Here is a 26,003-nt window from a genome sequence, read left to right as displayed (position 1 = left end):
GTTGGAGTGTCCACATAGGCAAAAACTAACGGAACTCTTTTACCTGACTGAAGGGATTTTTTGACCGACGGAGACACAATTAAAGGACCAAAACACGAGTTTGATTACTTATGAGACCAAAATAAAAATTGAAAATTAATTAAGGGACCAAATGACCTATTACACCAGTTTTTTATGTACATTATGACTATGATAAGTCTTACATCATTACAAGTGATTTTTCCTATCAAATCAATAAAGATCATTATTAGCGGATGATACTCATGTTTTTTTTTTTTGAGAGAAATGTTCTTGTTATAAGAAGAGAAAAAACAAAATCAATCAAATCATTAATCGTCGTAACTTTTTAAATATTTTTACAAGTCCTCGTGAGCTTATCTCAGTTGGTATGGACAATGCATAATATATGCAAGTTCCGGGGTTCAAATCTCGACCACCACAAAAAAAAACTTTTACAAATATATCTTTATAAAAAACTATAAAATATTAAATACATTTACAGAAATTAAAAAGACAAACATTAAATACGAGATATGATTTTTTTTTAAAACAATAACTACATCTTAAAAATTGTGACATTTTTTTAAAAATAAGACCAATTTTTTATCTTTAAAATTTTTCTTATAATAAAAACCAGAGAGAATATAATATGCGATGTGATTTGAATTTGATCCAATGATGATAAAAACAAGGCAAAATTACACAATGTGTCTCTTACCTTAATTTTTGATAAATTTTTTTTTTTTTATCTTTTTATTGTCTCGATTTAGTTCTTTATGTTATAAATTGTTAACACAATTATCATTTTTTTATCAAGAAAAGTTCAAAAACTCCAAAAATAATATCATAATAAATGATAATATATTACCATTTTATAACATAAATGATTAAATTAGGACAAGAAATGGATAAAGAACGGAAATATTACCTAAAATTAAGTTAAAGAACAAATTGTGTAATTTTACCTAAAACAATTATACATTACGTAAAACCATTTAATCTGCGTATGAAAGAGAAAATTCTCTTGTATAAATAGAAGTGTCGTAGATGGAGTATCACTATGGGATGTTTTTTTCGAGACAATCGATAATTGTAATCATATACTCATAAGAAAAGGGGGAAACCATAAAAAATAGGGGTAGCACTTTGGTGACATTGGAGTGTAAATGTCATGTGACATTGACCAACCACAATGTCACAAGTAGGGGTGTTCAAAACCGAACCAATCCAATAGAAAAACCGCAAACCGAACCAACCCAAACCGAAACCGCAAAAAACCGCATTTGGTTTGAATGTATTTAGATCACTTTTTTACTCAACCGCATGGTTTGGTTTGGTTTGCGGTTTTCATTTTACCAACCGAACCAAACCAAACCGAACCGCAACATAATAAAAACACTAATTAGAATCTATGTCACCTAGACCAATACTCATAGAAACTCAATGGAAACTTTTATAAAATGACATATTTTTTCTCTTGTTAAGTTTCTTCTTTGCTTTTTATTTCAAAAATGTATTTATGTGCTACTTAAACTTTTTGATAATGATAAAATTTTAGTATTTTACATTTCTTACAAAACAGAATTAATTTTTGTCCACGTTTTTAATTTGGTTTATGTTGTTTGCCAAAAATATGTTTTTTTTAACTCGATTTTATTGTTAGAAACAAAAAAATTTATTGTCTCAAAACAACCGCACCAACCGATCCAATCCAAACCGCATTGGTTTGGTTTGGTTTGGTTCGGATTGCATTTTAAAAGTCAACCGAACCAAACCAAACCGCGTGTCTTTTTATCTTACGGTTCAGATGATTTTTAGTCTCAAAACCAAATCAAACCGCACCGTGAACACCCCTAATCACAAGTGTGCAAAAGGACAAAAAACTATGAATTTCTTCTCTCTCATTAACAAGCATTTTTTTTGTATTTTTGTATACTTGTGACATTGTGGTTGGTCAATGTCACATAACATTGACACTCCAATGTCACCAAAGTGCTACCCTAAAAATAGAGAAAGAAAATACTCGGTGTCTTTGGCCTTTGTGCCATTGATGTTTTAGTTCATTTTAGATAAAAGATAATAATAATTAAATAATTAAAATAAATTATTTAGAAGAAAGATAATGAATGGTTAAAAGAGATATAAACAAAGACACTCATAATACATCGAGTGTTGAGATAACATGGACATGGATTTGGTGCAGTTAAAAACAACACAGTTTTAATATTCATTGGATGGTTTAATAAAGTAAAAATATTTACATCCAATGGCTACAATAGCAAACTGTTTGGAAATGTGGTTTTTATTTACAGCAGCAAATCCTGATCACCCACTACACCTTCAATACATTTCACTATCCTATCTTATTTTATAATTTACTTACCGGTATGATTAAGTAACACAATTCTTATCTTATATTTCCCTGACATCCAAGTTGATGCAATTTAATATGATTACTCATTTTACTCTACATAAAAAAATGGAAGAAAATTGAATTCTTTTAGCAATATTCCATTAACTTTAGAAAGATAGGACAAGGCAATGTATGGTGCCGACATTGATTGAATTCTAGAGATTCAATTGGTTTTTACTTCCATGAAAAGTCCAAACTTAATAATTTTCTTAAGCTTAAAAAAACTAATCTTTGGCTGGTGGAGGGTATGCGCTGACAATTTGTATGGTGTATGGTTTTTAATGGTCCACTTTTAAAATGTTTTTTTTTTTTTTTTTAATATTTTGGTTAATTTTCTGTAGATAAATTGGTTGTTTTACTGGTCCATTTTTAATGTTATTTATACAATGATTCTTGGTCCACATTTTTATTCTTCTAAAACATAATCTATAAATGTATAAAAAAATAAGTTTATGTCCATTTACAAATTTGGTAATATAGACTGTCTAATAAATTTTAGATTTTAGATCTTGTATTGATCCTAACTCAATCCTACAAAAGTTATTTATAAGATGATGACTTTTTTTTTTCCACTTATAAATATATGTTCAAATCTTATTTAATTTCATCTTATTAGAGACTCTTACCCGTAACTATTGTTCTTCCTCTCTTTTCCTTGATATCATTACATCAATTGGTATTTTCGATTTAATAATTACTACATTTTTTTGGCTGAAAGTTGTTCCTCTCAAAGTGACTCTTTTGTTTGGCGATTGTCTCTCAATCATTTACCTACTAAAGACAATTTGTTCAGGAGGGGTAATTAATAACAACGATCAATTATGCACGAGAGGATGTGGTATTCATGAAGACAAGGATAATTTATTTTTCAAATGTAATTTTTATGGAAGAATTTGCTTCAGTGACCCATGATATTCTTTTGGATCATCGCTTTCATTTTAATGGTCTTGGCAGTTTTTCCAAGCATAATCGACATGCAATGAACATTATTTGGCTTTCTACCGCTTGAGTAATTTGGAAAAAAAATAATAAATGGACACATATTTCAGTAAAAGGAGGAACAACTGTAAACATTAGGTGAAAAAAAAATTAAGCTTCAACATTTTCGTGGTTGAAGTTGAAAAATACAATTTTCGACTTTGATTATTAGTTTTGGAGGTTTAATCCTCTTCATTGTTTGACTGCTATTTCTTAGTTTTGTTTCTTTTTTGTTAGTGTAGTCATTTCTTTTCTATGTAATGTAACTTGATACTCACTTAAGTCTTTTTTGGTGCACTTTGTGTTTGGAAGACTATTTTGGTTTGGTAATTATCTTTCATTTTGGCCTTTTCAAAAAGACAAAAATAAAATTACTACATTTTTGTTATAGGAATTCAAATAAATTGTGATTATTGATTTATTTCTAACAATTGTTATCGATGTCATATACTATTGTAGTTTTATCTAAATTTTAGGGTTTTTTTATTTAAATTATGAGAAGCTTAAAAATCCAAGAAGTTTACGTTACACAAAAGAGTTTTTTTTTTTTTTTTTGGTTACAGACACAAGAAAGGAAACGAACCAAAAAAATTAAGAAACATCTTGTAACAACAAAGGATTTAGCCTCCAGGTGAGATAATTAAAATGAAATACAATTTTAACTACCAAAAAGGTCTGAATTTTAACCTTCTCAGTTATGGAACAAAGATCAACCTTATGGTTGAAAATCCTCACATTCCTCTCCTTCCAAATGATGTAAACTGTAAAGCATGGAAATCCAAATAATGTTAAAAGTCAGAAATTTTTTATTTTTTTTTATTTTTTTATGTTTGAATTTGGAAATCTATGTTAATAAAGCTTAGAAATCTATGTTAGTTTTTAGAAGAGGATTCGTGGCTTGTTAATCGGTGTGCCTCAAATGATTCTAGACTAACCGGCGACACCAATACAACATAATAACAACAATGTATTTATTCATTAAAAAAAAACAGCAATGGGTTTATACTTTATAGCATTCATCTAGAATGTAATGTATGTAAGCATTTCTTTTTAATAAACAAATATACGTAAGCATTTGAAAACGACCCTACCATAGAAAATCATGCAATCCATCTGAGTAGCTTGTCAAGAAGTAGCTTATCAACCTCACTTAAAATTGGACTAAATGTTGACATTAGAAATAAAATCAATTGCCTTGACGTACACGTCAATTGTAAAGGTTCAATACTTGTGTTTTGATTTGTTTGATTTAGAATTGTCGTAACTATACTCCTTTTACTAACTTTTGAATCAGATAAAATCTAATATAAAGTGACAAATTTCATTACTAGTACAAAGTCGACATTAACCGAAGTGTACAAAAAGCTGAAATTAGGAAAACTAATTTATGAAAAATTTTAAAAAAAATGTCAGAAGTAATTTATGAAAAATTTTAAAAAAAATGTCAGAAGTGGGATTTGAACCCACGCTCTCTCACGAGAATCAGAACTTGAGTCTGACGCCTTAGACCACTCGGCCATCCTGACTATTTGATGATGAGTTTGTGATATAAAAGTATAAGAACATAATAATAAAACTAAATTCCATATGTTTGTGATATCATTGCTTGAACAACACTCTTCTAGCCTACAATGGAACGTGTAGCATAAAGAACTTCATTCTCATGCATGTGTAAATAATGAAAGTAATTTAGATTTTACTTGTTTAAAAGTTTATTATTTCTAGAAATCATATTTAGTTAAGCTATGTCTCTTCAAGAGTTTAATTTGTTAAAGATTTCACTCAATTAAATTGAAATGGTGTCATTTAGAGTTATGTGCGTTCTATACAAATAAAAAAGCTGTTACTTGTTCTATTTAATGTGTCCAATTGATTCAATTGCATGGTGTTTGATAGATTGAAGAAGTGTTACATCTGTTCTAAGGTGTACCAATGTTTTAAAATCGTTCATAACGTCGACAATGATTAATGTCGTCAGCTTGTTGAAGTTCTTTTGCATATGTTACCGATTGTCAGCAACTTGATTGACATAGGAAGTTTAAGGTCTTCTACATATCCTCTGGAGAATAAGTTTCTAGTTTCTTAAAAAAAAAAAAAAAAGATTTTCCAGTCTTTTGAAGAATCAACTTCCATTATGCAATTCTGAGTTGCGAATACGAGTAATACTATGAGATTCAACTTATGAGAAGCATCTTTAGTCGTTAGTTTCAAACTATTTTAGACATTGGTACACCATCAATGAGTCATTTTCTATCCTAGATGTGACCTCAATTCAATTCAAGTTATGACTGTCATAAACACACAAAAATAAGAAAATAAAATTCATTTATCAATAAACAATCACATGGTTCAAATTATTGAAAGAATCTCATTTAATTATTTTAAATCTATAAATTGTTGATTAGTGAAATCCATCAATGAAACCATTGTAACTAAAGAGTATAAGTATAGTGTTTTTTTACAGCAAATCATGCAAGTCTTCTCTTGGCTGAGACTAAAATTTGAATCTTGACATTTTATATAAAATGTGATTACTCTATTTGAAATGAGTATATTCGACAAATAATATGAGACGGATGGAGTAATATTACTTTTCAACTGGGAAAAAAAGACTACTGAATTTAGAACCATAAAATAGAAAATGACTTATCTAGTACTTGATCAATTATTTCGTCCAGATTTCAACACTTTCAAAGATTATATAACAAAAAAGCATACTTTCTTATAGCACAAGTATAATAGCATGCTGCAAAAGGTCAACATATGCTGAATGTTGCAAACAAAATCGCCAGCTTCACAACTCAAGCTAGAGCTATACAGTATGTAACAAGCTACCTTCAAGAAAAAAGTATTAGCTGGTATTCCATTCACACAGTACAATTATCTCTGTATATTGCATCAACATATTCACTGCATAGCATAGATTTCTCTGTTGAAAACTCTCCTAGGCACTTCAGCATTGTACCTCTCTAAGTCATACCTTGCTATATCAAAAGAGTGACTTGGCATCGGAGCATTTCTGCAAGGTTCTTCTTGGAAATAGCTTGGCCTCTGGGCATTTCTGTAAAGTTCTTCTTGCATATAACTTGAGCTTCCTTCAAAGGCTTTGTATTGGTAGTCTCCATTCCTAGCACCAAGTGACATAGGAGGAGCCATATCCATTGTTCTTCTAAGAGGCTCTGTTAGAGAATATTGGCAATTAGTTGGCTTTGGCCACGACTGCAGAGATTGCAATGACTCCATTGGTGCTACCAATCTTCGAGTGTCTTGTGTCATATCACGAGCACAGCGGTAACCGTCAGCAGAACAAGCAACACTTCTATGTATTTCTGGCCACGGTTGCAGAGATTGCAATGACTCCATTGGTGGTACCATTCTTCGAGTGTCTTGTGTCATATCACGAGCACAGCGGTAACCGTCAGCTGAACAAGCAACAATTCCATGTATTTCTGGCCACGATTGCAGAGATTGCAATGACTCCATTGGTGGTACCAATCTTCGAGTGTCTTGTGTCATATCACGAGCACAGCGGTAACCGTCAGCAGAACAAGCAACACTTCCATGTATTTCTGTCACATTGTTGATCTCCCTTGAGATCGGATTGTATCCATTTCTCAAGTCAAATTCTGATCTAATTGGTTCATTCAACTTTGGAAAGTGATTTGTCTGAGGATAACAATTGAATTGATTCATTTTTGGAAATAAACTTGTTCGAGGAAGATAGTTGAGATCAACTGGAGCTGGAAATTGCGCAATGCTCTGAATCTCTTCATGAAATGGAATTGTCTGTTGTCTAGAAATCTCTATATGATTTCCCCTCAAATGGTTTTTTATACTTCTAGGATTGCATATGAACTTGAAAGTGCTGCACTTACCGAGAGGAAAGGGGTCATCACATCGATAGCTATCTCCTCGTTTGTTGTTGTAACCTGGATAATCTTCCTTGTTGAAATCAATGCAGTCAATCATTGTCAGAAAGCTTTGCTTGGCGAGCTTTTCAATTTTCCAGTCATTGAAAGGAGGTGTAGTTTTGTGATTGACATGAATCTCACCATTGGCCCTAAGCATGTTACATGCATTCTTGAAGAAACCACACACGAGATCCATATGCATCCTTTAAATTCACAAGGAAACACAAATCGCATAGTATTGTTAATAATAATTTCACTCTAAAAGCCTTAACTATGATAACCAAAGATAATTAACATATTTCTAAATAGGCAAACTAACAACTCCGTACAGACTTGTGCATAATAATAAAAGGGGAAATTTATGTTATCATTTAAAAACAGATTCATTAGATTACAGAAGCTCTCAGTTTCAGAGAGACAGAATCCACTCCAAAGTGTTTAAAAGTACTCAAGACATTAATTAGTCATTAAACTGAAATCTAGTACTAGAAAACTCACTTGATCATCATCCCGTTGTCTTCCTTCCTATGGAAACCTGCATGAGGAAAGTTGAATATAATGCGATCAAACCTCCGCATTTTTAAATCCGGATGAAATTTCATTGCTGTTGCATCCACTCCATGTAACACGTATGCTCCCAGCTTCTGTAATTCTTCTAAATTTGATTTGGCATTTTTGTACTTCTTGATCACCTCATCTACATGAACAGGAGGGCATCGATGACAAAAGCAAGACCAGAGCATTTTGATTTTGCAGAGCAATGTGGCAAAATTTGACGGATAAAAACTGACAAAGCATTTTTAGTTTTGAACACAAACAAGTCAATGAAAGTATCAATTTGACTCTCCTATTTTCATTCAAAGCAACCAAGCACCTTCAAAACTATACCACATTAGATAAGAAAAAAACTATGAATCAAAGAAATAAAGAAGAAAAAACAATCCAAGTTCATTGAGACACACTACTTCTTAAACCAATCAAAATACATCACCATGCATCACAACAAGCACTCCCAAAAATTGTGAACAATTGGAAAATGATCAAAAGCTTGAAATAACAAGGAAAATGACAAATTTGAGGAGTTCATTCCTAATGGTTTTGAAACAATATAAAATACTAAAGGAAAGTCACATTTACTAATCTCAAACAAACTAGACTCGTAAGTCATAAATGGCTAACACAAACAAAATGAAACAACCACAAATTACAATGTAGAGGTTAACCATGGTGGCAGCAACTTTCTTCGATTGGAATGATTGATTGAAAAATACCAATTAAGAAATAACTATGTAGCACCGACACTTCAGATTGAACACAAATTCAGTGACATGCCTTCAACGGTAAACTTTAAACCCTAAACCAACGCTAATACGACATTTACATTACATTCAATTAGTTCAAATTTCTTAAATTGTTTATGGTATCAACATGAGTATCATTTTTATAGCTCGCATATCAATGCACCTTCATTTCAAAGAAACAATGCAATCAGAAAAATGATTCCTTTATGAATAAACAAAAAAATACCACAATGAAATAACACCACCACAATATCAAAAAATCAAACCCATTATACTATAACATTATTTCCCAACTAAAAAAACATGCATCCAATTCAAAAATCAAAACTTTAACACTAAACAAAAAAAGGGTTTAAAGCACAAACACAAACACAAACATACTATTTAAGCATTATAAATAGGGTTCAGAGAAAAACCATAGGTGTCAAGTGAAGAAGCAACGATATTTGAAGCAGAACCAAAAGCTTTAGCAAGAGAAAGTGAGAAAGAGAAATCGCCATCACCCACTAACAGTATTTGATGATCACTGCAATAATGTGTGACCCATTTTGGTCCCTCGCCTTGTTCTTCATCTTCTTCTTCTTTCTTCCACCATACTTGTTGTTGATGATGTTGTTGATGAATCAACCCTAGTTTCTTCTTACACACCCTTTTCTTCTTTGATTTTCGTGACATGTTTGGAAGATGAAATGGAAATGGAAATGGAAATGGAAGTGTAAGAGTCGTCAACGCACTATTGTTTCTGATGCTACTTTATATAGCAAACGTTGTGTGATTAACATTTGATCACTTTACCGTTGTTACTTTATTATTATCGATAAACTTTTTCAAATTTCCTTTAATATGCATTAATTAATTGATTAATTAAAATCATCATTCATAATCAGAAACAATGGATTGTTATATGCAGAGGGCCTCCGGACAGAATATGTTAAAAAGTGTGTGTTAAAATATGTATTTCTAGTATTTTTCATTAGACAATTTATGAATTTTTTACTCATGACATTTTATGATTTTTTTTTTTTTTTTGTGTTAGTAAGACATTTTATGATTTGATTTTATAAATAAATGAAGGGAAATGCTAACTTGTGTCATTGGGGTATAAGTTCAGCAACTAAATGTAGAAGTTTTTTTTAAAAATTGTGCATTCAATGTCTTAAAAGTTTCAAAAATTATTTTTTCAATATAAAATTTATTTTTTAATTCTATTTTAAGCGCTTTTTTTTATATAAATAATTCTATTTTTTAAGCTCTTTAAAACTATTTTAAGCTTAGAGCACAAATTAACGTGATCCATAAATGAAATACAAGTTGACATTGCAAGGAGGCAGAGGAGGAGGGACGGTTTTTCCCTCAATATGTTCGAGTATCCATGAAACATCTATGTATGAATGGGTTTTGTCAAAAAAAAATCTATGTATGAATGGGTCTTATTTCCATGTCTAAATAAAAGTATAAAACCTCAATTTTTTGTTTTTTTTTTTTTTTACTTTTACATAAGTATGCACTCAAATTAAGAATGAATTCTTATCAACAAAAAATAAAGTACTTAGACAATTGATCCATGTGATAGGAAAGAAAAAGTATGATAACGTACTTCTTAAAATATGGATTTAAGATGCATGTTATTGATTTTTGATGTCATTGATACCTTTAATGTATTTTAGAGGAAAGAAAACTGGGAATGAATGATTAAAATAAATTAGTTAGATAAAAAAGAGAATCCGTGGTTAAGAGGAAAATAAAAACAATGACATCTACCCAAATCAATGACATCCAAGTGAAAACCAACACTTTCCAATGCACTATATAGAAGTGCCAACAAGCACATTGCAACGCGTGTTCTACAACACACTCTCTTTTAGTCACTTAATTTTATACTCCCTCCGTTTTAAAATGAGTGTCGTTTTAGGTGTTTACACACATATTAAGAAATACAATGATTAAGAGAAAGAGAATGGTTATTTTACCAAATTATCCTTATTAACTATTGGTTAGTTTTAAAAGTAATACCTTGGAAGTAGTGTATAGAGTATTAATTGGAGGGTACAATTGAAAAGAAAAAGTTATTATTGCATTGGAAACTGAAAGCGACACTCATTTTGAAACAATTTTTTTTGGCTAAAGCGACACTCATTTTAAAACGGAGGGAGTAATAAAAAATGCGAAAGGAGTAAACTTTAACAATAAAAATGAGTGAATTTAAAAGTGTTTGTTAAAATTTGTGATGCTAATATTATTCTACACTATTTTTATTGGTTAAAGTTCACATGATGAATATTAATAAATCATGTGATCGTTCCATATAAGTTTGCTGGGAACAAGTGGAACCCAGTCACTAGTGGTAGTGGAAACCAATTGTAAAAAAGTGAGATTTTTTTTTTGTTTTATTTCTTCTTCTTTTTTGTTACAAGGCTAATAAAAAGAAGGCTTAATACATGCTTTGGTCCCTTAACTTATTTTCGAATTTCATTTTGGTCCCTTAACTTTAAACTGTCTCAATTTGGTCCCTTAAATCTTACACCGTTTACTATTATGGTCCTCTCCGTTAGTTTTTTTGTAAAAACTGTTAACTTATGCCACATGTCAGTTTTGATTGTGATCAAAGGTTGGATTTGAAAGGCACACTGTGGACTCACAACATCTCACAACATATGATAACTCCATCAACAACAACAATTTCTTCATCACTCTCTCCACCGATCTTTAATTCCTCTCACTCTCTCTATGTATCTTCTTCTTCCTTTTCTTTTTCAATTAATTTTTGGGATAAAAACGAAGAAAGAGAAAAAAATTTGGGCTAAAACGGACTGCCTTCTTCCTCTTCTCTCAACAACAATGTCCTTCTACTAATCTGAAATTGGAAGAAGATATAATAATTGTTCCTTGCCAATTCATGATATGGCTTGATTTCTCAGTTTGTGTTAGTTTAGCAATGAATCAAAGTAACCACATGATTCGAGAAAATAATTCTTCAAGTTTAGAACTTAAAAAAAGGTTATCAACGAAAAAGAGAAAGAGAGGAGGAGATATAAAGCAAAGGTAGAGAAACTCAAAAACAATTATGATTCCATGCCTTCTGTGTCCATTATCGGTTTGAAAATCAAAAGAAGAGAGGAATGGGCGAAACAAAACAACAACAACAATACAACAGTCCCAGCAGAAACAATACAGAGCAACACCCAAAAAACTAGGAAGAAAAAAACTCCCTAAAACCTGTCTGCCAGAAGCCGAAAACAACACCAGTAAAAAACAGCAGCAGCGCATCAGGACAGAAAAAACCAACAACAAACCATAATCTGCTTCAAAAATAGAAGGGGGTGGAATTAAATCAACAACAACAAACCAGCAGCAGCGCATTCAGACTTCAAAAATTAAATCCCATGAATTGTAACTTAAAGTTACTGAAAGCAAGAATTGAAATAAGCCCCAAAAATCCTCATAGGAAAAAAGAAAGAGAATACTTGTTTCTGGAAGAAGAAAAAACTCAGAAGGGGGTGGAATTTCTTATGTGATTTTTGGTTGAATCTGAAGGGGGTGAATTTTCTCAATGCTTGAAATTCAATCATCACAACAAAATTGGGGTTGGGTTTGAGAATTGTCGAGGAAGAAGGTGAAGGAAGAGATAAGTGAAAATTGAGAGACAACATAAATTAGGTTTTGGTTTGGTTTGTGGTGGTGGTGACCGTAAGTTGGCGGTGCTATTGGTGGTGGAGAAAAAGAAAAGGAAGAAGAAGATGCATAGAGAGAGTGAGAGGAATTAAAGATCGGTGGAGAGAGTGATGAAGAAATTGTTGTTGTTGTTGATGGAGTTATCATATGTTGTGAGATGTTGTGAGTCCACAGTGTGCTTTTCAAATCCAACCTTTGATCACCAATCAAAACTGACATGTGGCACAAGTTAACAGTTTTTACAAAAAAACTAACGGAGAGGACCATAATAGTAAACGGTGTAAGATTTATGAGACCAAATTGAGACAGTTTAAAGTTAAGGGACCAAAATGAAATTCGAAAATAAGTTAAGGGACCAAAGCATGTATTAAGCCTAAAAAGAACAAAAACCACAGAAACAAAAGAAACAAACAGAAACTAACGCCTCAAAAAGAGCGTTCCTAATTCATCCGAATGCAGCAAAGGGAGGAGCTCCTCTGGAGGGTGGGAGTGAATTAACAGATCAACATCATTTGAAGCTCCAATCTTGGCCATGAAATCTGCACATTGATTGCCTTCTCTTAGCGAGTGATGAAGAGAGTAATTTCTAGAGCTGATGAGGTCCCTAATGTTCTGGATGAGCACAACATAGACATGGTAATGATTTAGATCCTGCTTGATGAGATTAACAGTAAGAAGAGAATCTGAGTAGCATGCCAACTCGTTGAAATTCAGACTGTCCGCTAAGACCAGGCCCTGATAGAGAGTTGTGAGCTCCGCAAGAAGAATATCCGCAAGTGTAATAGTGTTCAACGCACTATTGTTTCCGATGCTACTTTATATAGCAAACGTTGTGTGATCAACATTTTATCATTTTACCGTTGTTATTTTATTATCGATAAACTTTTTCAAATTTCCTTTAATATGCATTAATTAATTGATTAATTAAAATCATCATCCATAATAAAAAACAATGCATTGTTATATGTAGAGGTCGGAGCTCCGGACACATGTAAAATTTTTACCGATCAAAGAGAATATGTTAAAAAGTGGGTCTTAAAATATGTGTTTCTAGTATTTTTTTATTAGACAATTTATGATTTTTTTTTTTGTTAGTAAGACATTTTATGATTTGATTTTATAAATAAATGAAGGGAAATGCTAATTTGTGCCATTGGGGCATAAGTTAAGCAACTAAAATGTAGAAGTTTTTTTTTTCTTCAGAAATTGTGCATTCAATATCTTAAAAGTTTCAAAAGTTATTTTTTCAATATAAAATTTATTTTTTAATTCTATTTTAAGTGCTTTTTTTTATAAATAATTCTATTTTTTAAGCTCTTTAAAGCTATTTTAAGCTTAGAGCACAAGTTAACGTGATCTATAAATGAAATATAAGTTGACATTGCAAGGAGGCAGAGGAGGAGGGACGGTTTTTCCCTCAATATGTTCGAGTATCCATGAAACATCTATGTATGAATGGGTCTTATTTCCATGTCTAAATAAAAGTATAAAACCTCAATTTTTTGTTTTTTTTTTTTTTTTACTTTTACATAAGTATGCACTCAAATTAAGAATGAATTCTTATCAACAAAAAATAAAGTACTTGGACAATTGATCCATGTGATAGGAAAGAAAAAGTATGATGACATACTTCTTAAAATATGGATTTCAGATGCATGTTATTGATTTTTGATGTCATTGATACCTTTAATGTATTTTAGAGGAAAGAAAACTGAGAATGAATGATTAAAATAAATTAGTTAGATAAAAAAGAGAATCAGTGGTTAAGAGGAAAATAAAAACAATGACATCTACCCAAATCAATGACATGCAAGTGAAAACCAACACTTTCCAATACACTATATAGAAGTGATAACAAGCACATTGCAACGCGTGTTCTACAACACACTCTCTTTTAGTCACTTAATTTTATACTCCCTCAGTTTCAAAATGAGTGTCGTTTTAGGTGTTTACACACATATTAAGAAATGCAATGATTAAGGGAAAGATAATAGTTATTTTACCAAATTATCCTTATTAACTACTACCTCCGTCCCTAATTATAAGACCCTTTTGAGAATTTTTTTTGTCCCTTTTTATAAGACCCCTTTGCTATTTCCAACTACATTAATTATTTCTTTACATACATGCCCCTATTTATTATACATCTTTTTCTTCAATCAACAATAAGTAACTTGTTGAAAACATAAACTAACCCTCTCTCTTAAAGGATAAAATTGTAAAAACAATAGTAATTACAAACATATTTAATACAAATATCCACTATCTTAATTCCCGTTATTTTTTCAAAAGGGCCCTATAATTAGGGACGGATGTAGTATTGGTTAGTTTTAAAAGTAATACTTTGGAAGTAGTGTACAGAGTATTAATTGGAGGGTACAATTGAAAAGAAAAAGTTATTATTGCATTGGAAATTGAAAGCGACACTCATTTTGAAACAATTTTTTTGGCTAAAGCGACACTCATTTTGAAACGGAGGGAGTAATAAAAAAATGCGAAAGGAGTAAACTTAAACAATAAAAATGAGTGAATTTAAAAGTGTTTGTTAAAATTTGTGATGCTAATATTATTCTACACTATTTTTATTGGTTAAAGTTCACATGATGAATATTAATAAATCATGTGATCGTTCCATATAAGTTTGCTGGGAACAAGTGGAACCCAGTCACTAGTGGTAGTGGAAACCAATTGTAAAAAAGTGAGATTTTTTTTTGTTTTATTTCTTCGAGGCACTACTACTTCAGCATTGCACACATTATATATTTCATTATTCAAACTTCTCCTCCAAGGCACTACTTCAGCATTGCAGCTCCAAACACTTCTAGGTATTGGTAGTCTTCAATTCTATAACCAGGTGATATAAAAGGAGCAATATCCATTGTTCTTCTAGATATTACGTATAAATTTGAAGTTGCTGCATTTACCAAGATAGAAGGGTTTATCACATCTATTACCATCTCCTCGCTTATTGTTATAATCTGGATAATCTTCTTTCTTAAATTCAGCACACTCAATCAAGATTAGTAAAAGGAGGTTTTGTTTTGTGATTCACATGAATCTCACCATTGGTCATTAGCATGTGACTTGCATTCTTGAAGAAACCATACACAAAGTCTTTATTCATCCTACAAATTCAGAAAAACAAAATACAACACAAATCACTACAACATATATGTATTGTTGATGATACTTCCATTCTAAAAACCTTAGGGTGTGTTTGGATTGAGGGTTTGGGAGGGGAAGGGAGGGAAGGACTCATTTTTATTTTTTAAATTACGAACAATGCAAAATGTTTTTTAAAAATAAATTAAGTGTATTATATGATTATTTATCATGTTGTTAGTTCAATTTTCTAAAAATTATTTTATAATATCCGTAATTTAAAATAGAAAAGTAAGTTCTCCCCTCCCTTCCCCTCCTAAACCTTCTCAGAGACCCTTAATTTGACCAAATTTTAGAATCCAGTGTAAAACAGGGAGTTGGGGGTGAACATTTTTTACATGTATAAATTCTAAAAGCCCAAAAAATCACGGGCTTATGAGAAGTGCGGGGTTAGGAAAATAAATTCACTTAGATTTTTACCACATACTCAATTGAAGGAGTGTTTTTCATTTTGAATTTTATTGCACACGTTTAGGGGTTCATGATTCTAAAAGATTAAACCTTTTGAAATTTCTCACATGACCTTACCCATAAACTTTTTCAGTCTCGTTGTTCTATCTGCAGTTGTGCATAGAGATAACTTCATTTACCAAAAAAAAAAAAAAGGACAAAATCAAAGGAAAAAAAAACAAGTGTGTGCATTATGAAACAAACAAGTGTGCCCAAGTGGTAGAATCAAAGGAAAAAAAATCTCCTCAATGACAATGTAACCAAGAGAATGAATGATTCTAATTGTTGAAAAAAATGAAAACATGTATACAATTTATGAATGTTCTCCATCGATATCTAGTCACACCAAAGCTTATCACACTCTTAACATTTTCCAAAAACGCGGAGATGGAAGTGGCCTTTCGAAATGCGATAGGTATCATTCTGACGACACTCCAGTGGTGGCACCTTCCACTAGATGGTTCAAACAAGAGGTAGGTGCCTCAACAACATTACCATCAGCGCCAATGGTAGAAGTGTGGCGGGCATGGTTGTTGATGAGTGTGACTCCACAATGGGATGTGATTAAGAACATGATTACCAACCTCGTTGTCAAAACAACATTGTTGGTTTCCAAGGTTGTATGGAAAGCCTTAGGTGTGCCTCATGACAATTGGGGTGGACTTGAAATTACATGGTCACCAAATAATTGATATTGTGTACAAGTTGATCCATGCTTGTGTTTCTATTGTGAACTTTTATTTTCATCAAACGGTGTATTATACAGAAAGTTAAATATGTTTTTCGTTCTTATAAATAATACATTTTTTTTCCGTTTTAACCAACTAAATTTTTCCTTCGATTTTTAGTCCTCTAAGAGTTTTGCGTCCACACTTTTGGTCTCTGTTCTTAAGTCCGATTATGTGTATTCTTTAAATTTTTTAATAATTTTTTACATAAATGTTTAGAATATTATAAGATTCTTTTATTAAAAAAAATTATAATTTTTTTACCAAATATGAATTTAATATTCCTAACATGCGTGTGCCTCTCTCAAGTCTTATGGAATTGATATTAATGTCAGGAGGGAGAAAGTAATGAATGATTGGTAGAGTGTAGTGGTTTGTCTTGTAAAGATCTAAGGTTCACTTTTGATGCTAAAAATGTTCTTGATTTCTCACTCAAACATGCCATGTCTTTAGGTAATTTCATCCTTATAAACTGAATTTTAATATAAATCACCTATAAAAAATTTATGGATGAATTTAAATCTGTTCAAGCACCAAGAAACAACATTCCTACAATTTAAATATTTAGGGAAAGTAAATAAAATGAATGAAGTGTAGTGGTCGTCTAATGGTATGGTAACTCAATTGATTGAAAATCAAGGTGCTGATGTAAACAAAATTAGAGAACAAGAAAGTCATAACTCATAACTAATTTATTTAACCATTGTTTTCCAATGTAAAGAGAATCTAGAAATGACATTTCTTTGAATTTTTTAACAGGTAAATAGAAAAAATTGAAGAAAATGTTCACCAAGATAATCTACCTGCAGAAGATTCTAAATAGATAGTTAAAAAGTTGGTCATTATTTTATTTTAGAAGCGTGACATGTACGTTATTTTCATACTACAAACACTAGAACTCACTCAATTGGTAACGCAACAACATAATTTTTGATTAATTACAAAATCGCAATAGCCACCAAAACGAAAGCCCTTATTCTTGCAGTCATCCATGCAGTGTGGAGTACAATTCATAAAGCAACATGACAAATTTGGGCGCCCCACAACGCATGTATTAGCTTTCTCAACCTCTATACCCGAAGCTGGTGATGTTGTTGGAGCTGATTGACCTCTGACGCCGGCGGCGAAGACAATGCAGATTATTGCAAATGAGAGAACGCTTTTCCGATCCATTTTTGTTGTGTTGTTTTTGTGTTTTGTTATGGGAGGAGGAAGAACTTTGGTTATGATTATGAATGAATACACAAAAGCACCACATGTATATATAGATAAATAAAATGCAACATAGTTTTCTTTTTCTTCCTTTGTTATGTTTTGGTCAACCTAGATAGTGACAAGTTCCCACTCTGTCTTCTTCATATGAGATGGTCCCGTCTCAATGAATGTTGTATTTAGGTGTTTGCAAAGAGGACATAGAGATTTTTTTCTTCCTTCTATCTCTATTGATTGGTTAGGTCAATATATGTTATCACTAGAGTGTCCTCCTACTATCTTCATATATCGTTTCATGATTCCATTATTTCATATTGACAACACTATTTCATGCAATTCTAAACAACACTATTTCATCTAAAATAAAGGAATCCAAATGAAAGAAACATTATAAGATTCATAATATGTTCCATTACCTTACTCGATCCACTGAAAATGAAACTATGTGTCGAAAAATGTGATCGCAAACTATGCAAAACGACAACCACTCAAATATGAAAACCTTCCTTCCCGTTGACGCGATGGTGAATCCGATGCTGTAAACGAAAACCAGATTTTGGAAGAATTTGAGGAGTTTAGTTGTTAATGTGTTTTATTGATTGAATATCCTTGAATCTCCTTTCATAATAGAAAACTAGGAATATAATTGAATATATATCAGAGAAAGAAAAAATATATTTAATTAATGGAGGAGAGAAAATGTATTGACTTTGATGACATGATTTGTTGAAAAAAAAAATACTATTTTCTGATTTGTTGGGCGCAGTGACAAATTTAAGCCCGTTAAAAAGTGACGGTATGGTAAAAACTCCCTTACTATAATGGTTGAGATTTTAATGCGGACAAGTGCCTTCACAACTCTTGACATGCAGCCCTAAAAAAATATACACCCTCCGGTCACTAATATAAGCAAAAATCCACTTTCTAGGTTTATTCAATAAATGATGTATGTAGCCTATAATAAAGACTACATACATCATTAATTGAATGAACCTAGAAATTGGATTTTTGCTTATATTAGTGACCGGAGGGTGTATATTTGCATGCATTGATTTGTTCATGTGTGCGAGACGTTGTCGCTGTGTATTTAAATATGTTGAATTTATAAACATATCTCTAGTGTCTTTAGTGCCAAAATGACTAATAAAATATACTTTTATAGATATATTTGCAATTTCAATACATTCAAATACTAACACATCACACATTTAGAACCAAAATGGTTGTTTATTTATCCATTTATTCATAGACAAAAAAAGTTTACCCTACGTGTTACTATACATGCATGCATGTATAATACGTAGCAGGAATTTTTAGCAATGGTCTCTATGCGCAAAGTGTATTTTCCTTCGCGTGGTCCGTTGTGTGAGAGAGAAAGAGATAAATTACAGCTTGAAAGGTGTGGCTAGTATTAAGGGAGGTGCACTATAAATTGATTCCTTGTAAAATGAAGATTCCAAAAATTAAAATTGGGAATTAAAGTTTGCAGTGTGAATTGATTTATTTCTTGTAAAATGAAGGCTAGAAAGATGGAAATTGGGACTTACTTTAGAAAAAAGCCAAAGGAAATTTATTACCACTAAAAAGTAAAGGCACATGAAGTACCTAATATTAACGTTACATTAGGGACAAACATATTGTGGACCACATACATAATTAATTGAATGAATCTAAAAAGTTAATTTGTTTATAATTAACAACATATGGATTATATGAGGGGAACTTCTACGGTACACTCACAAAATGAGGTGTACCGGTACTCTTTCTTCATATTTTATAAATTAACGATCATTTTTTATAAAATAAATAACTATTTATCAATATTTATATTTTATAGAACATCATTTTATAAGAAAAAACATCAGTTCATTGTTTATAAGAATCATAGTAATTTTTTTTTTACATATTATCGTAAAATATAATCAATATTCTCAATTATGAGTGCTAAAAATTCAAAAAAAATTAATTTTATTTCCTTAACACTTTTGATGAATAAGATTTAGTTATTATAAATATAAATGATGAAAATAATATTTTTATTCAAAAAACAACTCATTTAACTATTAATTTAAAGAGTGAGTGCACCGGTACACGAATAATTCTTGAATGGACACAAGAATTTGGACCCTTTATTTGGTCACACACACAAAAAAGTGGACATGTCATAATCATTTGAAAATTAATGATTATTTAATTATTATTTTTTCTACTTTTTCTTTTTTATGTGTGTGTGACCAAATAGAGGGTCCAAATCCTTGTATGAGAATTTGCCTTATATGAGAATACCTACGGCCTCGAGTAAATTAAAGTTGAAGTGAGGCCTTGGCCTACATTGACATTAACTTGGGTCTGTCCCTGCTCCCAATAAAATGAATATCAAGCAAAAGTAATCAAACTTAGTGTGTGTTTGGTGGACTTGGATCCTCTCCAGTGAGAATTTTACTGGATGCTCTGCATTGAACATCTGAACCTTTAATTACTCTTTTAATAATTATAAATGCTTGCAATTAAAAAAATTGAATGTAGAGGATCTCACTGGACTCTCCAGTCACAGGAGAGAATCCCCTCCCGTATTTGGTATGGCTTTTGGAAGCTAGAAACCACTTCCCAATGCACAATTCACGCTACCCAATGCACAAGCCAAAACATGGTTTTTTTCATTTTCACCGGTGTATGGCAAACACACACTTACATGTATGCATATGCATGTATATTCACGTAGCTGGCGTTTTTAGAAATCGTGAGTCATTCACGTGGTCTTTATGAACAAAGTGTAATTTTTTTTGAATAAGGAACAAAGTGTAATTAGATGCCTTGGCAATGGCATGTATATTATATATAATATACCACTCAAATTACTTTGGCATATCATATCATATTTCATATTTCATATATAGTAACATTTACTTTGCGCATACATATTCTCTCCTACTAGTAAGTAATTTTGCCTTTGATTACCTCCACTTACGGATTCCAAATTTTGTAGTACTCCTGTTAGCAATACATAAAAATTATTGGAGGTTAGGCAATAGTAGTCCAATGGATGTAGTGCATTGATGATAAACAAAAATCATGTTGTAGCTTGCACAGTTTTCATGAATTATTTGAGGTTAGGCAAACGCCTTACAGTCCAATTTACACTTATTCGAATACATGCCAATGGAGGTGCTCACTAGAATGGTCCTCTAGGATTTTGCTCTACCTATATAAAGGAAACGCCTCCTCGTGGTATGCATGGAGATACTATAAAACGATTTTTTTTTTTTTTTATGCTCATCAAAGATACATACACTTTCAACCAAAAACGAAATAAAAAAAAATGCGAGAAAAATCAGAGAAAAATATATATAAAAGACAGACAAAAACGTTGAGTAAAGAAACTCATGACTGCATTTTCACGTTGAGGAAAGAAATTCAGGACTGCATTTTCAATAAGAATAATAATTTTGGTGTTAAAAAAAGTGAGAATAATTTGTCGTAAAACATATTTTAAATTCCAAAGTTATACCAAATTATTATCAATTTGACATTGTATCTATTTAAATTGAGCTTATTTTGAGCTTATGAAAAAGAACTTATGCAAATAATTAAGCTTTTATGTTAATTTATAAGATCTTACTAACGAAAATTGTATATTCATAAATTATCTTAACAAACATATAAATAATATATTAATACTTATTTATTTGTATACGCTGTTTTACATAAGTTCTAAAATAAGTCAATCCAAATGGACCAATAATATATTGAAATTTAAATTAGGGTTATTTATGATTTTGAACCTTAACAATTGAGCAGATTTTGATTTTTGCCCCGTAAGAAATTTTTTTGTCCTTAATATTGTAAATTCTTTGATTCTGGTCTCCAAACAACTCAGTCATATAGGAGAGACTGACGTGGAGAGAATCTTTTTACGTGGCATTTTGCCACGTGGATTAATTTTTTGATGACATATTTTTTTTTTAAATTAACTAATTTTGAAATGAAAAAATAAAATTAAATCAAGGCTGAAAGCAACAACAAAAACACAGGTGTTGACATCATAAAAAAAAAAAAACACATTTTTGACGCTATGGATCACAAGACAAACATATTTTCAATGCTTTTAACGCCTTTGGACCATCAATCAAAGATGTTTTTATTGTTTTTAACGTCTTTTGTTACGATTGATGTGCTTTAGTGTTTTTATGAATCCTCCTGCTCTCTACGGTGTAATCCATATCCCTTCTATTGGTTTACCATGTATCCTTTAAATGTTGAAGTTTATGACCCTTCAAAATTCTTTGTTGGCCACTCATATTATCCTTACCACTACTTCATGATCTTTTGGAGGATAATATGTTGGTCAACAAGGGACATTCGTGTCTATAGTTTTGAGGACAATATTAGTGGTTTGATTATAACAAGTGTTGAGAGATAATATATTTGGAAGATTATTTTGTATGCAATTCGAAATGATGACTTGATTAATCTATTATAGGTTTTATATCAACTCTCTCTAATTTTTGTTATTAAGATTCTTTATGCTCTAGTTGGGTGACTCTAGGTCCTAGTCCGACTAGCAATTCAAGTTGTAAGCTATAAATTATTTTCACGACGTTTAACAAGATAAACATATTCCAGTTTCAGTTCAAAGGTCCTTTAAAAACCATATGTTTAGGTTGAATATCCTATTATCAAAAGCATTTGAGCACGGTAAACAAAGCCATACTAATTAAAATCTTATGTCGAGGAGAATTACATTAGAAATTGATATATCTAGGTACGGTTACAAAACCTTATGTTAATAGAGAATTATAACCTCAAATTAATTCAAAATGGTCTAGACCTTAAAAAACATTAAAAACAAGATATAACAAATAAACATAATCTGAATTGCATTAGAAAAAGGATTCATAGGTCACGTGCTTCCAACCAATAGATGAAGGTTCATTGAATCCTAATCTATGAAAATTTAGTTACACATAATCACGGTAATAAACAGCCAAATCAATTTTAAAAAAAATATTATTGTATTAGTCTTTTTGTTTAAACAGCCAAATCAATTTTATTAAAATATTATTGTATTAGTCTTTAAAGTTCAAAGCAGTCACTGATATTATTTAATTTTGTTAACAAAGCATGAGTATGGTATTAGTGGAATAACCTTGTCCTACTAGTGACCCTCTAGAAAGTCAATTTCCATACGATTGTGTGCCAAAATATATTAACTCACTAATTAGTTGGTTCATTTATACCATCACCTTAAATGCTCCACTATCCAAGTATTTATAGTAAGTACAAGGTCTATAAGTGCCCTTAGGGTACTTGATAAGAGATTTAAAATAGAAACCTTGTCTTGAAACTTGTGTATTGAACACATTAAAAATCAAAAAGTAACTTTTTCTGCATAAAAGTTATCAATTGTTTCCATTTTTTGAATCCTTAACTAGTGCCCTTAGGGCACTTTTTAGCAAGACCCTTATAGTAAAAGTATCCCTAAAAAATTGGAACAAATCTCATGCTGAAAAATACGTTTTATTTTTATGCATTAGCGTAAAATCGTACTACAATTTCGACAAATCGTGCTATGATTTTTTCCGAATCAGAAGTCCAAAATCTGGTCCAAAAATCGTGCTACGATTTTAACATATTTCAAACTTCAATTTTGAGTCACTTTTACAACAGTTTTGGAGGTTTAATCCTCTTCATTGTTTGACTGTTATTTCTTAGTTTTGTTTATTTTTTGTTTGTGTAGTCATTTCTTTTCTATGTAATGTAACTTGATACTTCTGGTGCACTTTGTGTTTGGAGGACTATTTTGGTTTGGTAATTATATTTCATTTTGGCCTTTTCAAAAAGACAATTTTTTTTACTACATTTTTGTTATAGGAATTCAAATAAATTGTGATTATTGATTTATTTCTAACAATTATTATCGACAGGGCCGTCTCAACAAATTCATAGGCCCGGTTTTAATTTTATAAGGGATGCAAAAAAAATTAAATTCTGGGCCCCAAAAAAAATAAATAAGTCATTTTTTACAAAAAAAAAATATTAGAAAACACACTTTGGTTTTTTTACAAAAAAAAATAGGGTTAATTATGTTTTTGGTCCCTACAAAATGGCGACCTTGTAAGTTTAGTCCTTACTTAATTTTAATAGCATTTTTAATCCCTACAAAAAATTTCTACACTCAATATTAGTCCTTACTCAATCCAAATTTGTTTAATTTATGCTTAAACTCTTAAGTTTTTCAACAATTTTTTACAGGCGTGTTAAGAACGTTATTAAAAGGTCCTCCAAAAAAAATATCGCAAAAATTTGATTTCTACGTCCATATTTTTGTTACTTATATCTTAAACTTTTGTCGTTTTAAAAAATTCATATTTAATTTATTTTATGTTAAAAAATTACAGTTTTTAGTAAATGAACCGTTCATAGTGTTCTAAACTTGTATAAAAAGAATCGTTAAAAAATTTAAGAGTTTAAGGATAATTAAACAAAATTTATTTTAGCAGGGACTAAAATTATAAGTAAATTTTTTTTTGTAGGGATTAAAAATGCTATTAAAATTAAGTAAGGACTAAACTTACAAGGTTGCAATTTTGTAGGGACCAAAAACATAATTAACCCAAAAAAATATTAGAAAACACATTAGAAAACACACTTTGGTCTTTGGTGGGTCTTGAACACATGACCTCACAATCAACAAAAAGTTGCCACGCCACTAAAGCAAGCTGTACAAATTGACATAGTTTGCTTTTAACGGATATATAACCATTATTTTCGTGCCTTACATAAAAAAAAATATTATTTTGGGCCCCAAAAAATTGGAGACCCGGTGTCGTCGCCCAGCCTCGACGGGCTATGGGCCGGCCCTGATTATCGATATCATATACTATTGTAATTTTATCTAAATTTTAGGGTTTTTTTGTATTTAAATTTAGAGAAGCTTAAAAATTCAAGAAGTTTAGGTTACACAAGAGTTGAACAAACAACAAATGAACCAAAAAATTTAAAAACATCTTCAGCCTCTAGGTAATAAGATAATCAAAATGGAACAAAACGAAATGCAGTTTTAACCTACTTGGTTAAGGAACAAAGATCAACTTTATGGTTGAAAATTCTTTCGTTCCTCTCCTTCCAATTGATGTAAAACATGGAAATTCAAATAATATTAAAAGTTAGGCGGACATTTTTTATGTTTGAGTTTGGAAATAAAGCATGGAGATCTATGTTAGTATTTAAAAGAGGATTCATGGCTTGTTAGTCGGTGTGCCTCAAATGGTTCTAGACTAACCGGCAACACCAATACAACTTAATAACAACAATGTATTTATTCATTAAAAAAAAAAACACAGCAATTTGTTTATAATTCATCTAGAATGTATTATATGTAAGCATTTCTTTTTAATATACAAATGTACATAAGCATTTGAAAACGGCAAAAGTTATGGTGCATAAGGATTTCCTTATGCACCGTGCATAAGCACTTCACAACCATTAAATTTGATCACACATCTCTTTCCCTTTCCCTATCTCTTTCTCTGTCCCTATCACGTTTCTCTTCCCTAACCATCACAGAACCACCACGAACCTCTTCTCCGACCCTCTCTGGTTCAAACCCGAACCCTTCCTCTCCCCTAACTACGATTCCGAATCAACCACTGCAATCTGCAGCACCATCACCAAATCCTCCGCCTCTGATCAACTCCTCCGCCTCTGATCTTGCAGTCGACGGCGGGATTTGTCTCCTCTGTCTTCTCCGGCGAAGGTTTCTTCCTCGAAACCTAATTCCTCTGTCTTCTCTGTCTTCTTCTCTGTCTTCTCCGATTCAGCGGATTCGTCTCCTCTGTCTTCTCCACAAAGGTTTCTTCCTCGAAACCTAATTCCTCTTCTAACAAACAGGATTATCCAGATCCATACTACATCCATCCAAACGAGAATCCGTCGCTCATTCTCGTTTCGTTAGTTTGTTGATGGTTCGATTCGAAAGCCTTCCGGTACCGATTCAACGTGAGGATGAAAATTCTCCCAATTCCAAACAGAAGAAGTTTTGGAATTTGAAGAACAAATTTCCGTTTGTTGATGATTCGATTCGAAAGATCAACAACTTTAATTCACACGACGGCGAGAGATTCATACAACTTCAATTCATTTCTTGAATTATTCAATTGTTGTGAATTGATGAAAA

At 31.4% G+C, this 26,003-nt stretch overlaps 3 protein-coding genes, 1 long non-coding RNA gene and 1 other non-coding gene across 5 annotated transcripts; 1 reads left to right on the top strand and 4 right to left on the bottom strand.

The window, feature by feature from the left end:
- Positions 1 to 4,833: 4,833 nt before the first annotated feature.
- Positions 4,834 to 4,917, bottom strand: TRNAL-CAA (transfer RNA leucine (anticodon CAA)). The gene has a single exon. It is a non-coding gene; the product is annotated as a tRNA-Leu (tRNA).
- Positions 4,918 to 6,011: 1,094 nt separating this feature from the next.
- LOC146938778 (uncharacterized) lies at positions 6,012 to 9,330 on the bottom strand. Its single transcript, XM_085752688.1, has 3 exons — positions 9,020 to 9,330; positions 7,801 to 7,999; positions 6,012 to 7,505 (listed from the first exon to the last, which is right to left on the bottom strand). Exons 1-3 carry the CDS (start codon positions 9,276 to 9,278, stop codon positions 6,299 to 6,301), a joined length of 1,665 nt encoding a protein of 554 aa, XP_085608814.1. The 5' UTR covers positions 9,279 to 9,330; the 3' UTR covers positions 6,012 to 6,298.
- Positions 8,100 to 9,013, bottom strand: LOC146938779 (uncharacterized). Its single transcript, XR_015031418.1, has 2 exons — positions 8,242 to 9,013; positions 8,100 to 8,210 (listed from the first exon to the last, which is right to left on the bottom strand). It is a non-coding gene; the product is annotated as an uncharacterized LOC146938779 (long non-coding RNA).
- Positions 9,331 to 12,692: 3,362 nt separating the features above from the next.
- LOC146938777 (uncharacterized) lies at positions 12,693 to 15,154 on the bottom strand. The gene is made up of 2 exons (XM_085749684.1): positions 15,072 to 15,154; positions 12,693 to 13,086 (listed from the first exon to the last, which is right to left on the bottom strand). The coding sequence occupies exons 1-2, from the start codon at positions 15,152 to 15,154 to the stop codon at positions 12,693 to 12,695; spliced, it is 477 nt and encodes a 158-aa protein (XP_085605810.1).
- Positions 15,155 to 16,189: 1,035 nt separating this feature from the next.
- On the top strand, positions 16,190 to 16,579 carry LOC146938776 (putative ripening-related protein 1). The gene has a single exon (XM_085749683.1). The coding sequence runs from the start codon at positions 16,190 to 16,192 to the stop codon at positions 16,577 to 16,579; it is 390 nt and encodes a 129-aa protein (XP_085605809.1).
- The last annotated feature ends 9,424 nt before the right edge of the window (positions 16,580 to 26,003 follow it).

The sequence above is a fragment of the Medicago sativa genome, chromosome 3 (genome assembly GCF_051527215.1).
Source record: "Medicago sativa cultivar Bolivia chromosome 3, Bolivia_mono, whole genome shotgun sequence".
NCBI classification, from domain to species: Eukaryota; Viridiplantae; Streptophyta; class Magnoliopsida; order Fabales; family Fabaceae; genus Medicago; species Medicago sativa.
This window is presented reverse-complemented; position numbering and strand designations above follow the sequence as displayed.

Excerpts from the sequence above, each read along its gene's own strand:
- LOC146938777 (XM_085749684.1), bottom strand. The coding sequence starts at position 15,154 with ATGGATATTGCTCCTTTTATATCACCTGGTTATAGAATTGAAGACTAC. Across the intron at positions 13,087-15,071 it reads TTTGGAGCTGCAATGCTGAA|CATCGGAAACAATAGTGCGT; the intron begins GTAGTGCCTTGG and ends TATATAAAGTAG.
- LOC146938776 (XM_085749683.1), top strand. The coding sequence starts at position 16,190 with ATGTATACAATTTATGAATGTTCTCCATCGATATCTAGTCACACCAAA.
- LOC146938778 (XM_085752688.1), bottom strand. The coding sequence starts at position 9,278 with ATGTCACGAAAATCAAAGAAGAAAAGGGTGTGTAAGAAGAAACTAGGG. Across the intron at positions 8,000-9,019 it reads TTCTTCACTTGACACCTATG|ATGAGGTGATCAAGAAGTAC; the intron begins GTTTTTCTCTGA and ends CTGTTCATGTAG. Across the intron at positions 7,506-7,800 it reads GACAACGGGATGATGATCAA|GATGCATATGGATCTCGTGT; the intron begins GTGAGTTTTCTA and ends GTGAATTTAAAG.